Genomic DNA, 16,946 nt, shown 5'->3' with positions numbered 1-16,946 from the left:
ACAATGATTATTTACATGGATGATATTTGTACTTTTGCTGAAACTTTTGATCAGGCATTGTTTAGGTTAGATGAAATTTTAACCAGATTGGAGAAAAAATAACTTGAAATTAAAACCAAGCAAGTGCAATCTACTCCAAAGGCGCATAAATATATTAGGTCACACAATTGACAGTTCTGGAATACGTCCTTCAGAAGAGAAAGTTAAAGCTGTGAAAGAGTGGCCTGTGCCGCGGAATTTAACTGAACTCAGAAGTTTTTTAGGTTTTTGTAGTTATTACAGACGTTTTATCAAGGGATTTAGTGCTAGGGCGTCACCACTTAATCGCTTAACAGAGGCCGGTCGAGCGTTTATCTGGGGACCAGAACAGGATAGTGCTTTTATGGACTTAAAAACTGCATTGACAGGCGAAGAAGTGTTAGCATATCCAAAAGAGGAAGGCTTATTCATAGTGGATACTGATTAGTAGCAATTTCTCGTGCGGGGGTTGCTTGTCGCAAATGCAATGGTCAGATACAGCTCAGGATTATGTTGAAAAACCAATTATGTTTGCGAGTAAATCATTTGACAAAACACAGCGACGTTATTGTGCCACAAGAAGGAGCTGTTGGGTGTAGTGACATTTATAACCCAGTTTAGACACTTTCTGTTAGGTAGAGAATTTTTATTAAGGACTGACTGTTCCAGTTTAAGGTGGTTAATGTCGTTTAAGTCACCTACTGATCAAATGGCGCGCTGGCTAGAGGTTTTGTCACAGTATAACTTTAAAATCGAACATCGTAGTGGGAAAAAAAGCATATCAATGCTGATAGCCCGTCCAGAATTCCATGTGAACCAGAGGAGTGTCAGTGCTATGATGGGAATACAATACTTGAAAGTTTACCATGTAAGGGGTGTCAGACTTGTTTGAAGAAACACGATTCCTGGTCAGATTTTGCACAATTCAATGACGTTGTTCCATTATTCGATAAAAACTTGATATTGGGAATCAGAGTAGGCCAGTCATATTACGAGTGAAGGCTCAAAATAGTGGATTTTGGAGCAGTATTTTTGTGTTCATGCAGCTGCAAATCATGAAGTTGATAGGTTGTTTCAATACACTTTTCCATGGATTAAAACAGACTGGGAAGTACTTCCGAAATCGCGTTCAACGACTTCGATTCCATAATAGTCTGGATTTAAATGGTGTACAAAGTGGAAATAGCTTCAACTTTGGTGGCGATAACGAGGAGGTGTTGAACGAGGACGTAAATGCTATACTGGATGAACATGTTGCATTATCCGAGGATGCAGCGCAAACATCTAACTTAGGTTGTCTCAAACAGTTTAACACAGTTAATTGTTCACCTGTCAAAATGGCCCAAAATTTCAGAGAGCAGACCCAGATTTAGGAATTGTGATACAGTGGCTTGAAGAAAACAGACGACCCCTGAGAGATAAGGTAGCAGGGAATTCACCAAGTGTGCGGAATTATTGGCTAAATTATGACCTGTTAACTCTGATTGATGGAGTGTTATTTAAAAAGTACATTGTCAGTGCAAAGGACCATCGGCTTTTGTTGATAGTGCCTAGAGTACTATATAAGGAACTTTTGATATCTTGTCATGATTCAATTACTGGAGCACATTTAGGAATTTCAAAGACATATTCAAAATTACATCTCAAATATCACTGGTATAAAAATGAAGGAATACGTCCAGTTGCACATCAAAAGTTGTGAAAAGTGTGCATTCCGAAAAAGGCCGAAAAACATACCGAGGGCACCACTAACGGAGTACACAGTTGGCCATCCTATGGATCGTATACAAACGGACATAATGGGGCCACTTAATGAGACAGAATCCGGAAATCGGTATATTATCGTGGTCATTGATGGATTTACCAAGTGGGCTGAGTGTTACGCAACAGAGATCAGCTAGCAAGTACGTTGCTCATAAGATTGTATATGAATTTTTGTCCAGATATGGTATGTGTTTGGACATACATTCTGATCAAGGGACAAATTACCAATCCAAGTTGTTCAGTGAAGTCTGTCGGATTTTGGAAATTAATCAACTAGGACTAGTGGATATAGGCCAATGGCAAATGGTGGACCAGAGAGATTCAATCAAGTTTTGCAAAATATGATATTTACTTATGTAAACTCCAATCAAACAAACTGGGATGAAAATCTTAATTTAATCACCTCCGCATACAGAGGATGTGTCCACCAGGCGACCGGATTCACGCCAAATTATTTAATGATGGGACGCGAAGCTATTATCCCGGTTGACGTTTCACTTGGCTGCATTTTAGAGAATAAAATAAGTTCAGTGGACTATGCCATTCAACTACAAGAGAAGTTAACAGAGGCGCATCATATAGCACGAACTAATTTGCAAAAGAATGCTGACAGACAGAAGCGTGATTATGACACCGGATTTCAAAAACACATTTTAGTAAAGGACAGTTAGTTTTGTGCTTAGAGAAGTCTAGACATAAAGGAATCAGCAAGAAAATTGACCCTAATATTTGGAAGGGGCCTTATGTTATTACAAGGAAGATCACAGACCTTTTGTATGAGATAAGACTTTCCCCAAATGGCAAATCAAGAATAGTGCATCATGACAGATTGAAACCGTTTCATGGAAATAAAACGACCATTGGCAATCAAACATGGTGAAGTCTAAGGAAAATAACCATAAATCAAAAATGAAAGGGTTCCAGCAAACTTCCAAACCCTGCCTGGACAGTACCAGTCAACAAGTGAGGAGAAGTTCTAGGAACAGGACCCAATACAGACCATACCAACATGGTGCACAATAGTTATAAATATTAAAGTGTTAATTGTTTTGGATTAAGTTGATATTCCTTCTGGATTTTAAGTGCTAACTAATATTCGTCCTGGATTATAAGTGTGTACTTATTCATTTCATTATTCTTTGTATGGATTTAATTAGTGGCTGCATTGGTAATAATAATCCCATTCAGCCTTGGTGTATCGAAATGGATTTATTTGTGGGCTTCATTTTCAGATATGAAATTTGTGCCATTTATTAAAATCATATGTTGTATAATTAGATGCTCTTGGCACACAGGACTTAAAACTTTGGTAGAGACGACTACCATAGCCATATAAAATCCAACATTGTGCCTATTCCTTTTTTTTTCTAATTAATTTAAATAAATTAAAGGCACCAGGACTTACATTAGTAAATGGTAAAGACGACTACCATATCAATGAAACTAATCAAAATTGTGCCTATTTCTATCATCATACTGTGTTAATGTTAAAATAAATAAAGGCACCAGGACTTAGTGTGAGTGAAATAAACATTGTGTGAAAGTGCTTACAAAAATATATTCACTTATAGATGAACTGAATTCAACACTGGATTTTATTTTACATGTGTTTTACTAGGACAGTTGGCGATTTTTTTTTACACTTTTAATGTTTCATACATACATTAGTATAATAGTCATTTTACATGTATACTACTTTGAGAAGTATTTAGTCACATAGTTCTTCCGAACTATAATCATGAGTTTTATTAAAACACAAAGTATAGCATGTTTGCTACTATTCATGACACTTAATCATTTATATTGAGGAGCAATTTCAGTGATAATATAGTTTAGGTATTCATATTCTTATGTACCTTCTTCATAGTATTTGAGAGCAAGAGTCTGGCTCAGTAGTCACTTATATTTTAATGTTAAAACTTAATTGGGGACAATTAAGAAGCTAAGGGTGGGGGAGTGTTGTAAATTTAGCAGCTAGTCTTATTAAAGTTGATTTATTAATTGATTCTACTGATGTGAAACTTTGACCTCTGCTACTAGAGATGTCATTCACCAGTTACCCTCATAAATTGCTTGGGACTGGAGTGTGTATCATTTTATCAGGGTATGTTGTCATCATGTACCATCGTAAACATGTCTGATCTGTTAGAGTTAGAGGTTGCTCCATATTTGGGATGGTACCATCAGTCAACGGTTATCCTCATAAATATTAGGGGTAATCTTTGTCTTTCATCACTATGATACACTCCAAATATGGGAGGGTACCTGCTTTTGTATATAAGCCTAGGTCAGAACTTGGAAGGGAATTCTTTACTTTTGGCTCGGACTTTGAAAATGACAGATCATAGAAACAAGAAATGAAATATTTTACAGTTATAATATTAAGTGACTTTAGACCAGAGGAATGAGAGAATTATAATTTTGACCACTTTATTTTCCATCTTAGACAAAATCTCATAATAAACTAACATTGAAAACTGGATTTAAAGTGTATTTTATCAATGGAGTATAAACCCCCACACCCGAACCTACGTTTTTCAACACCTTATTTGTGACAAATGTAATAGTGGGGGGCACACCCTGTGTCCTACAGACACATTCTAGTTTATGATATTTTTTACTTTTAAAAACTGGTATTTAAAATCATTGTGAGTTTTGAAGGAGTTATATTGGAAAATGGTTAACTTTAAATAATTAGGTTTGATAAAATAATAAAAGGAATATACTGAAAATATAAGAATACTGAAATAAAATAAAATAAATAAATACAATGCCCTTAGTAATAAAAATATAATATAATAGAAAATCTATTGAACCTTTTAAAAATTATAGTAAGAAAAGAGAGAGAGCAATGAATCCTTATCCCTTGTTATAATAAAAGAAAGTTTTAATTAGAAATGAAATAAGAAATAAATTTATAAATAACTAATATCTGTCACATATGTATTACTACAGATTACCAGCATGCTTTATATTCATTTTTTGTCATTAAAAAAAAAAAATACATCAAAAGTAGGGAGACAGGGGTTTCTAAAAAAAAGTAGAATGAGCCCATACCTACATACGTAAGGTGTTAAAGGTAATTAATCACATTAAAAGGAGTTGATTGGGCTGATTAGAAGGTGTTGATTGTATTTAATTGCATGAGAAGTTGTTGACTGACCGAATGAAATGTGTCAAAACTTTCCCCTAGCAGAATTAAATGTTAATAGTTGATTGGAGTGAGGAAATTATGCTTTTCAATTTACTTCTGTTAAGCAAACCGCCGAATGATAGTTTTTGGCGAAAAACATGTACTGTATATTTGTTTATGCCAATAAATATTTTGACTTTATTTATTATAAAAAAAGTTTAATAAAAATTTTAATCTTATTCAAGAGTTTGAAAATAAGCAGCATCAAATATGGACATTTAAACAGCAGTCATGTTGTCCAACATAGCAGACTTACAAAAACAAAGAAAAAAAGCAGAAAAAAACCCCCAGAAAATCCTCCTTGTTTAATCGATCATTTTTAAAGCAAAAAGTTCTTAAAACAAACAGAAATTTATGTATATTTTTAATGTTTAATATACTTATTTGAAAGAAAAAAACGACTTAATTTATCACTTCATGTGAGTTTGCTTACTAAATATAAATTTAAATTATATAATGTTTTCAGCAAATGTTAAGCTTTATTTTGATACCAACCATTGATAACAATTTGTAGAAATAAAAAAGTTACAGATAAAAAACCTCATTTTCTGTTCGGGTTTATCATCAGTACCAGTAAAGAAGTTGGGTGAAATTATATTAGGACGGGACCGTAAGAATAGCCACTTCCTAGCTTGTTTGGGATTCTGTCAGGTCCTGAGGCTTTGTTAGGCTTAAGGCTTTTCAGTAGTTTATTGACGACATGAGTTGTTATTTTAATAGGTTTCATGGTTTGTATGTTACTAGGGCCAAGATCAGGAATACTAGAGAGGTCCACTCTGGTGTAAACAGAATGAAATTGATAATTGAGTATCTCGACTTTGCTGTTACTATGTCTATGAAAGAAGCCGTTTTGGTTAACTTAAAATAGTTATTTACTATCAAAGCCTACACCAGGAGAAACAATCTCTTATTTGAATTTTGACAGAGTTATGCCCCTTTAACTTTAAACTTTTTTGGTTAAGTTTTTACTGGCAAAGCTCTAATTCAGAGACAAGCTCTGAGATAAGTTGAGCTTGCTGTCTTATAGACAGCTGTTGCATATGCTATTTGAATCAATGTATTATTATGTATCACCTTTAAGAACAACATGCTTACAAGCCACAGGTGGCAGTAACGTACATTGTACCTAGGATACAGTATGGGTCCATGAGCCATATACACTTAAATTTATTACAATTATAATGTTTTCTGAGAAAAAATGACAAAAATAATTTTGGAAAAAATGCCCCTGTGACAATGAGAAAACACTACCATTTTTAGCTCGACTATTCGAAGAATAGTCTAGCTATTCTACTCACCCTGGCGTCGGCGTCACACCTTGGTTAAGTTTTTGCATGCAAGTACATACAGCTATCATTTAAAGGCATATAGCTTTGAAACTTATTTATTCTTTTTCTAGGTCAATTACCAACCTCTCTGGGTCAAGTCCCATAACTCTGACATGTATTTTGAGCAAATTATGCCCCCTTTTGGACTTAGAAAATTTTTGGTTAAAGTTTTACATGCAAGTTACTATCTCCAAAACTAATGCAGATATTGAATTGAAACTTCACATGTGTCTTCGGGGTTATAAAACTAGTTGATAGCACCAAGTCCCATAACTCTGACCTTCATTTTGGCCAAATTATGCCCCCTTTGGACTAAAAAATTCTGGTTAAAGTTTTGCGTGCAAGTACATACAGCTATTACTAAAAGGCATATAGATTTGAAACTTATTTTTTCTTTTTCTAGATCAATTACCTACCTCACTGGGTCAAGCCCCATAACTCTGACATGTATTTTGGCCAAATTATGCCCCCTTTTGGACTTAGAAAATTCTGGTTAAAGTTTTGCGTGCAAGTACATACAGCCATTACTAAAAGGCATATAGATTTGAAACTTATTTTTTCTTTTTCTAGGTCAATTACCTACCTCACTGGGTCAAGTCCCATAACTCTGACACGTATTTTGGGCAAATTATACCCCCTTTTGGACTTAGAAAATTCTGGTTAAAGTTTTACATGCAAGTAACTATCTCCAAAACTACTACAGATATTAAATTGAAACTTCACATGTGTCTTCAGAGTTATAAAACTAGTTGATAGCACCAAGTCCCATAACTCTGACATGTATTTTGGGCAAATTATGCCCCCTTTTGGACTTAGAAAATCCTGGTTAAAGTTTTGCGTGCAAGTACATACAGCTATTACCAAAAGGCATATAGCTTTGAAACTTATTTATTCTTTTTCTAGGTCAATTACCAACCTCACTGGGTCAAGTTCCATAACTCTTAACATGTATTTTGAGCAAATTATGCCCCTTTTTGGACTTAGAAAATTCTGGTTAAAGTTTAACATGCAAGTTACTATCCCCAAAACTAATGCAGATATTGAATTGAAACTTAACATGTTTCTTCGGGGTTATAAAACTAGTTGATAACATCAAGTCCCATAACTATGATATGTATTTTGGTCAAATTATGTCCCCTTTCGAACTTAAAACTCTTTTGATATTTAACATTTTGAGTAATAATTTCCTGCTTCTGTGACAATATTTCGATAGTCGAGCTTGGCTGTCTTACGGACAGCTCTTGTTACTCTGTTGCTCGCTTCCTGTGCGTAAACGGTTTGCACTGGGCAAAAGACAGCCAACCAATTGTAAAGAAATATTTTTATGCCCCCGAAGGGAGGCATATTAGTTTTCAACTGTCCATCCGTTCGTTAGTTAGTTAGTTAGTTCGTTCGTCCGTCACAACGTTAACTTTTTGCATGAAAGCACTTTACTCGCGAACCACTACACCCAGGACCTTCAGACTTCAAGTGCTGATAGTACTTACTGAATGCACCACCCCTGCTGACTTTGGGGTCACCAGGTCAAAGGTCAAGGTCACAGGGACCAACGTTAACTTTTTGCATGTAGGCACTTCACTCGCGAACCACTGCACCTAGGACCTTCAAACTTCACATGCTGATAGTACTTATTGAGTACACCTCCCCTACTGACTTTGGGGTCACCAGGTCAAAGGTCAAGGTCACAGGGACCAACGTTAACTTTCTGCATAAAGAAACTTTACTCGCGAACCACTGCACCCAGGACCTTCAAACTTCATGTGCTGTGGGGTCACCAGGTCAAAGGTCAAGGTCACAGGGGCCAACGTTAACTTTTTGCATGAAGGCACTTTACTCACGAACCACTTCACCCAGGACCTTCAAACTTTACATGCTGATAGTACTTTGAGTACACCAACCCTACTGACTTTGGGGTCACCAGGTCAAAGGTCAAGGTCACAGGGGTCAACGTTAACTTTTTGCATGGAGGCACTTTAAATGCGAACCACTTCACCCAGGACCTTCAAACTTTACATGCTGATAGTACTTATTGAGTACACCACCCCTACTGACTTTTGGGTCACCAGTTCAAAGGTCAAGGTGCTGCGGGGGCATTTGTCACCATTAGTGACAGCTCTTGTTTTGAAAAAAATATGAACCTGGAAGCAGTGCAAAATGTTCATATCTACCTTTCTCATTGCTCATTGTCACAGGGGCAAAAAAATTTCAAAATGACTTTTTGGCATTTCTTTCCTTAGAAAACATAATAATTGTAATATGTCTAGGTGTATATGGCTCATGGACCCATACTGTATCCTAGGTACGCTACTGCCACCTGTGTTACAAGCCAGGTTATTCATATCTTTCAGATTGTTAGTAAGTGGTAACATAACTAGAAGAAAATGGCAACTATAGTGAATATATTTGGGAAGTTGTACACTTTCCTGAGTAAGTAATATTATAGTTTATTAGTATTGTATTCTAAATTAATATTCTTTACATTGTATCATTTGCAAAGATGAAGTAGACTTCACATATTAAATACTATCTTTTTGTATAGCTGTTTGCCAAAAAATTTGACTGGTTAAAATTTAGGTTCCAGTAAAATTTGATACAAATGCTGCCTGGAAATATGATGGATCTTCATAAAATTGATTTGTAGCATTATTATTAGGCCCTTTACCACAATTTTTCAATTGGGGACACTTAACCCCTCTTAGGGGCTGTAGAGTTAAAACTAGAAATAACTTAAAGAACTTCTTCTAATGAATGGCTCGATGAATTTCCATCAGACTTGGATAGTAGGATTATTACAAATAAAGCACTTTCTTAAATTTGTTCAAATGGGGGCAGTTTGCCCCCTTTAGGCGTTGCTAGGGCTAAAAGTAAAAATACATTTTAAAGACTACTTATTATGAACCACTCAGTGGATCTTCATCAAACCTGGTCTGTGGCATCAATATAAGGTCCTCTCATAAATTTGTTCAGTTTGGGGTGTTTGGCACCTTTAGGTACAGTTGGTTACGGTCCTTTTCAGGTGAGCGACTTGGCCCCATTGGGCCTCTTGTTTTCAGGGTTTTTTTTTTAAACAACTTGGAATCTTTCAAACAATTTTAGATATTATGAGTTGATTCAGTTTTATAACACCTTTGTCAGAATAAGGTTGATAAGAGATGCTAAAACTTCAAATAAACTTACTGTAGGACGACCACAACCAGAACAAAATGGTGCAGATGAAAACCAGTTGTTGGGTCAAAATACTGATTGTACCACACAGAAAGGTGCTGTTGCTGTTGGTGCTGAAAAAGCAGACGTGTCCCAGCAGTCTGAAAGAAATGAACAGGGTGTGCAGGATGGGGGAGCTCCCAGAAAGAAAATGGATCAGTTTGAAAAGTGTATGACAGATTCTACTGCCAGTAGTGATTGGGAACATATTCCAGGTAATTCTGTCCAGTGCTTTTTCTTCCTTCTATAGCAGGGGGTGGTTTGTTTATATTAAAGACTTAATCCTTGGCCTTCAGAAGTCTAATTGTAGGAAATGTCTGATGGCTGGCCCAAGAAAGTCTTGTATACTCTTATTTCAGAAGCTTCAGGTCAAGGTCAGAAGATGGCTGATGGTGTAGACAGAAAAAATAGTGCTAAACTGTGTAGTGTTAAACCAGAGATACAGTTAAATGGTGAGCTTTATTAAATATCTATCAAGATAATTGAAATGTATTTTTGGTAAGAATTCTTGAGCATTTACAATTCATACTATTCAGTATTTGAGTGTAGTTCTGTACTGTTGGAAAATATATTTGCTGTTTTCACTGCCTTTATTAATAAAACAAACGAAAATTATAAATTTTATTTTACTGATGTATTCCAGTATTTCACAGAAAAGCATAAGGGTGGTTTTCAAAATAATGAAGCTTTTTCTTCTCTCTCACCTTACTTTAATTCAGTTCAGTTTTAGAATGTGTTTTGGAGCAAAATATATCCAAATCAATGTACTCAATAAATGTGTGCAATTTTATCTTGATGGCTCAAGCAGTTTTAAAGTTATATTAAATTATATAGCTAATTTTGTCCCCTGTGCACCCAAAGAAGTGTGACATTTTACATGAAGTATAGTTTTCAACTGAGGTTTACTTTTTAAAACCATGATTTATTGTTACAGCTTTGGCTTTTTAATGTAACTTAAACTCTGCACATTTAAATAAAATACTTCTTTTCATTAACTACATCTTATTGTTACCAATATTTCACATCTTGTGATGGAACCCTTTTCACGAAAAATAGTGAAAAAAATACTAAATTTAAATGTTGAACACTACAATTTCATAACCCTATTACTTTTCTAAAGTCTTAATGTTTTTCTAAGATGTTTATCCTTTCAGCTGTGAAAGCACAGTATGATTTTTTTCTTTAATAAATCGACTTTCTCAGAAACTTGATGAATGTCTATACTCCTAAAAATGTCCCCTGTGCACCTTTTCAGTTGTTAAGTGTCAGATTTCTTTTATTCTTTAAATAAAATGGGATTTTACTTTATTTTCCTTGAAAGGGAGTTACAACAGATACAAAAGCAGCCTTCAACTTCACATATTACTGACTGTTAAACATTCACAAGGCCAAAAGTGATGTCCCCTGTGCACCCTTTTTTTGACATATATCAATTATCATAGCATTACTGTAATTTGTGGTGGCATTTCTATATTCCTAGCAGTGTGTATGCAAAATTTAGGCATTACTTGATAATTTAGCATTATATAAGAAACCCTGGACAATTAAAAATTCATTGTTTGCATTTTTTTCCGAAGTTGCCAATTTTCAAGTTTAAAAGTGGAAATATCAATTTTATTGCTTCTTAAGCTCTTAAGTTTACCTAAATATGTAAATGTTCACTAGTAAATATTATGTAGTTAAAGAATTTTACTTACCATGAACATATTCTATGAATAAATATTTTGATACAATTTGTCCCCTGTGCACCCTTTTTAGTAACATTATAAAGTATGTATGAACTTTACTATTCCATTTTATCATGCATGGTATTTTGTCATTTTTCTAATATGAATAAGCAGTTCATGTAAATTAAATGATTTCAATTTGTTAGTTATGTATAAAGTCACTTATTTTTCATTTAAAGCATTACATTTTGTTGAATTTTCATGTTTTTGTAGTGAAAATTTTCAATTTTGTAGTTATTTTGTGGAATAAACTATTTTTTGATAGTGTTTGTCTGAAGTTTATTACCAGTAGTCTTTTTATGAATAGAAAACTAATAATGGATGAATATTACACTGATCTTCAGTATGTGTCCCCTGTGCATCTTTAAAATAACTCAATTTTGAGTAGACAATTCTAGAAATTAGAATTACTGGACATTCTTGAAATTTGGCATGTGGTTTATAAACATGCAACATGTCAGAAAAAAGTTGGTTTTATAATTATATGATAGTTATTTTGCATTCAGCAACAACTTTTCTAGGTAAAGTTTTATTTTCATGTCAAATTTTGCAGAAAGGGTGATTTTTAAAAACCAATGTCCACAAACATATGATTAAATAAGTTTCAAACCATACACATACACCCATTACTTATAATTTATGTTGAAAAAATTTCTGTTTTACATATTTCCTTGTCATAACACCATGCAACATTTATCACACACCTTACTGGAAATTCACTGAACTTTCGAATTAAAGGCTGTCATATTTTCTGATTGGCATTTCTCAACACTTCCCCAAAGTTATTTCCTTCAAATTTGAAGTATTTGCTATAATAAAAAATAGGTGACCACCATAAGAAATAAGTTTGAATTTTCAACCCCTATGTCACACTTTTGCTTCATTATTTTGAAAACCACCCATAAAATAAATGATGTATGTAAGCAGGAGCAGCTAGTCAAGTGTTGTCCTGGGTAATAATCTACCTTGGTAGTATAGGTATTAGCTGTTTCTATATACAGTGAAACACCGCTCGCTCGAGGTCGCAAGGGGATGAGCAAAATGCTCGAGTTATCCATGGTTTCGAGCGACCCAAACATTGACCAACATACGAAGAAAATTGAAGTTTGTTTTACCAACTGTCATCGAGACCATTTGCAGAGGAAACGGTGATGGGTTATAATAACACACTCGTGACATTTTCAAAAAAAACGTATTACAAACGTTATTTATGAGAGATCGTAAATGGCACATGTGAAGAAACAGCTAAGATATTTTTTTATTTGAAATACTGTAATCGAATTCGCAATTTTCTTTTCCAAAATAAGATCTCATAATTATCGTCTCAATTTTATGAAAATGCTATCTTATTTTCTTTATTTGCATGCAAACAACTGCTGATTAAAATATTAAGATCTCATAATTATCTCCTCGATCCCGCAGATAAAAAGGAATAATTAATAACAATTTTGATCAATAAAATTTTTCTTCCACCTTTCATCAATAATTAATCTCATTATCAGATCAAATATACCGGCAAACAAACATTTAAGATAGTCGGGGAATAGACCATGCAATTTTCACGATGTGAGAAAATTTTAAATTAACCGATACATCCTGACCGCCGATGGTGTGAAAAATTTTAACACCTCTGCTCGAGTTATCCATAAGCAACAATGAGTAAGTTAATACACAGGGACCAGGTGTCATACTCGAGCGATCGAGTTATCGATGCTCGACCCAGCCATGGTAATTTCACATAGAAAATAGAAGGAAATCGGCCGGGACCACATGAATTGCTAGAGCGAGCCCGGGTGCTCGAGTCATCGGTGCTCGAGCGAGCGGTGTTTCACTGTATATCAGAAGCCTCTGCTGTCAAGTGGTTATGGTCAACAAAATGGATTCAAAACATCATTTGGGTATAGAAGTGTAGTTCTTCCCAGGTTCCAGCCCAGGCCTTAAACTATGGCTGGAGTGGCACCTGGGTTTTTTTCCACCTCAGAAATGGGGAAAAGTTGCCATATGACCATTATTTTGGTGTGACTCGAAACCCAAATAATTTAAAGTAATTTCCAGATAAAAAGATTTATCCTTCATATTTCTTTATTGTTACGTTTCAGAAAGCACACTCTCGGGGACAGATATAGATGCTGCATATGCAGTGAGTCTTAATAGTGGTCAGCTTCAGGATAGTAGTTCAAAGGTTAGTTTAATATATATAGCGTTAGCTATTAAACAATATTGAATGTACTATCTTTCTTCATTTTGGTAGGTCAGGATTCCCAAGATGCACTTTTAACATAAAGCAGCAGTCTTAAAAATGTACCTTGCCTTAAAACACTGTCTCAATGTCTGTGGCTTGGAGAATAACTGTGAGAAAAAATAAAATAAAATGTTGGCTTGATTGTAAGGCTTCTTGGGCTGTCTTGATAGTTTCAAGGTAATCTGGATAGGTACTTTGACCTTTCTGATCAAAAACTGGAAAACCACTTGACCCAGTATGTTTAAACTTCATAGAATAATTGGACATGCATAGCAGATGATCCCAATTGGTTTTTGGGGTCACTCGATCAGAGGTCAGGGTCACAGGGGCCTGAACACGGAAAACAGTTTTCGATCAATAACTTAAGAACCACTTGACCGTGAATGTTTAAACTTCATTGGATGATTGGACATGCAGAGTAGATGACCCCTATTGATTTTGGGGTCACTCCATCAAAGGTAAAGGTGACAGGGACCAGAAAATGGAAAACCGTTTCCAATCAGTAACTTTACAACCACTTGACACAGAATGTTGAAACTTCATAGGATGACTGGACATGCAAAGTAGATGACCACTATTGATTTTGGGGTCACTCTATCAAAGGTCAAGGTCAGGGTTTACCAATCAGTTATTAGCAATTAGGAGTGACCTGTCGCTTTTATTTTTAGATTTGGATTTTTCAGATTTTTCCATTTATTAAATAAGGGTTTGAAAGATATTTGACGTTTTAAAAACTATAAATATATTTTAAATTATGTACAGATTAAAATTGCATCGATAGCTCAGTTGGTACAATTGAGGAATCTTGTTAGTGATTTAACTTTTGCGATTAGGAGGCTGTGAGTTCGAATCCCACACAGGGCGATTTGTTTTATGATTGGATTTGTTTTATTTACATTTTTCATGTTTTTTTTTTTTATTTCATTTTATTTCATCATTTCATTTTTAATTTCATTCGTACAATTTCAATAAATTCAATACATTTCAAACACACGCGTCCAATGAAGCATCTTCACACTCACTGGCGGTGTTAGTTTCTACCGAATCGGTGTCATCAGCTAATTGAAATGACCAAATTTTCAAGTGCTGTATCAACCATTTTAATAATTCACAATCAAGAAGATATTTGTAAATCTATGTTATATGCGAAAATAGCAAAGAATAAAAGTAATGCGACTCAAATACATGTTTAACATTATCATCATTTTAAAGTGTATGTTAGCAAAATATTACTTGAAAAAAAAAATAAAATGAAAAAAATATATTGATCTCCGTTGGAATTCGAACTCACAAAAGTTAGGTTCTACAGCCGTCACGCTTACCACTGCACCACTGCGTCTGATTGTCGAAGAAGGCAGTCATTTAAATATTTATTATAAAAACAAGTTATAAAAAGGTAGGGTACCCCTTTACTGAAGTGGTTTATTCCAGTAACCTTTCAAATCTATTAATAAAAGCGACAGGTCACTCCTAAATGCTAGTACTTGAAAACTACTTGACCTAGAAAGTTGAAATTACATTGGATGATTGGACATTCAGATTAGATGGCCCATTTTGATTTTGGGGTCACTTGAGCAAGGGTCAAGGTCACAGGGGCCACTACATGGAAAACGATTTCCATAAGTTGAGAACTACTTGACCCAGAACATTGAAACTTAATGGGATGATTGGACATGCCAATTAGATGATTCCAATTGCATTTGAACCACTAAGCCAACCATCAGTGTCTATTTGATTTTTGCTCCTCTCCCCTATTGACTTGTTGCTTCAGTGAGATGAGCACTTTTCTACTAAAGCATCTTCTAGTTTGTAAGTAGTTATACCCCCAGCGTACAAAGTATATTTGGGCTATATTTTAGTCATGCTTGTGCTTTTGCTGGTCCATTAAACTGCTCCATATCCTCTTAGCTGCTGCGAAGATTAAAAAACAAACAAACTAACAACAGTTGTTAACCTCATAGACAGCATGCAGATCATTAGGTCCTGCATTTACAGTTTGAATATAGGTCAGAATCTCCTTGCTCTTCCTATTCACTTTTACCTTTGAGGACAGATTCAGACGCTCTGTTGTTTTTTTTATGCCCCCGAAGGGAGGCATATTAGTTTTCAATTGTCCGTCCGTTAGTTCGTTCGTTCGTTCGTTCGTTAGTCACAACGTTATCTTTTTGCATGAAGGCACTTTACTCACGAACCACTGCACCCAGGACCTTCAAACATCACATGCTGATAGTACTTATTGAGTACACTACCCCTACTGACATTGGGGTCACCAGGTCAAAGGTCAAGGTCACAGGGGCCAGCGTTAACTTTTTGCATGAAGGCACTTTACTCGCGAACCACTGCACCCAGAACCTTCAAACTTCATATGCTGATAGAACTAATTGAGTACACCACCCCTACTGACTTTGGGGTCATCAGGTCAAAGGTCAAGGTCACAGGGGCCAACCTTAACTTTTTGCATGAAGGCCCTTTACTCGCGAACCACTGTACCCAGGACCTTCAAACTTTACATGCTGATAGTACTTATTGAGTACACCACTCCTACTAACTTTGGGGACACCAGGTCAAGGTCACAGGGGCCAACGTTAATTTTTTGCATGAAGGCACTTTTCTTGCGAACCACTTCACCCAGGATCTTCAAACTTTACATGCTGATAGTACTTTATGAATACACCAACCCTACTGACTTTGGGTCACCAGGTCAAATGTCAAGGTCACAGGGGCCAACGTTAACTTTTTGCATGAAGGCACTTTACATGAAAACCACTTCATTCAGGACCTTCAAACTTCACATGCTGATAGTACTTATTGAGTACACCACCCCTACTGTCTTTGGGGTCACCAGGTCAAAGGTCAAGGTGCTGTGGGGGCATTTGTCACCATTAGTGACAGCTCTTGTTTCAATAAAAACTTAAAGTAAAAATGGTTACTATTACCCTTATCATGCTGGATAAGTTTGATTGTGCCTTTGCGACCAGAGTAGATCATGATCAGCCTGGACATCCTTGCAGTCTGATCAAGATCTGAACTGTTCGCTATTCACTCAGTATATTTTTGGTAATTACCCCTTTTAACAGTTAATGGTGCGTTCCAAATGGAAAGATGGGCAAGTTCATTGTAGAAATTTAGCAGTTTAAGGGTTAAAACATTATTTAAAAATGATATATTTTAAGATGTTTTCAATTTACAGGGTTTTTTATACGCCTGTTTGAAAAACCGGACGTATTTTGGGAACGCCCCTAGCGGGCATGTGGGTGGGCGGCGTCCAGACTTTGTCCGGAGCATATCTTCTTCATGCATGTAGGGTCTTTGATGAAACTTGGCACAGTTGTTCACCATCATGAGACAGTGTCATGCGCAAGAACCTGGTCCCTAGGTCTAAGGTCAAGGTCACACTTGGAGGTCAAAGGATACAAGAATGAAAACTTTGTCCGGAGCATTTCTTCTTCATGCATGGAGGGATTTTGATA

At 35.6% G+C, this 16,946-nt stretch overlaps 1 protein-coding gene across 1 annotated transcript in view; it reads left to right on the top strand.

Moving 5' to 3' along the window:
* LOC123551790 (uncharacterized) overlaps positions 1 to 16,946 on the top strand; it is a 53,291-nt gene that overhangs the window by 11,533 nt on the left and 24,812 nt on the right. Inside the window, exons 2-5 of the mRNA XM_045340985.2 lie at positions 8,652 to 8,730; positions 9,486 to 9,722; positions 9,867 to 9,959; positions 13,334 to 13,416. Coding sequence (XP_045196920.2) covers positions 8,685 to 8,730; positions 9,486 to 9,722; positions 9,867 to 9,959; positions 13,334 to 13,416 — 459 coding nt within the window. The 5' untranslated portion in view covers positions 8,652 to 8,684. The remainder of the gene's footprint in view (positions 1 to 8,651; positions 8,731 to 9,485; positions 9,723 to 9,866; positions 9,960 to 13,333; positions 13,417 to 16,946) is intronic.

This window comes from Mercenaria mercenaria, chromosome 4 (genome assembly GCF_021730395.1).
Source record: "Mercenaria mercenaria strain notata chromosome 4, MADL_Memer_1, whole genome shotgun sequence".
Taxonomy (NCBI): Eukaryota; Metazoa; Mollusca; class Bivalvia; order Venerida; family Veneridae; genus Mercenaria; species Mercenaria mercenaria.
This window is presented reverse-complemented; position numbering and strand designations above follow the sequence as displayed.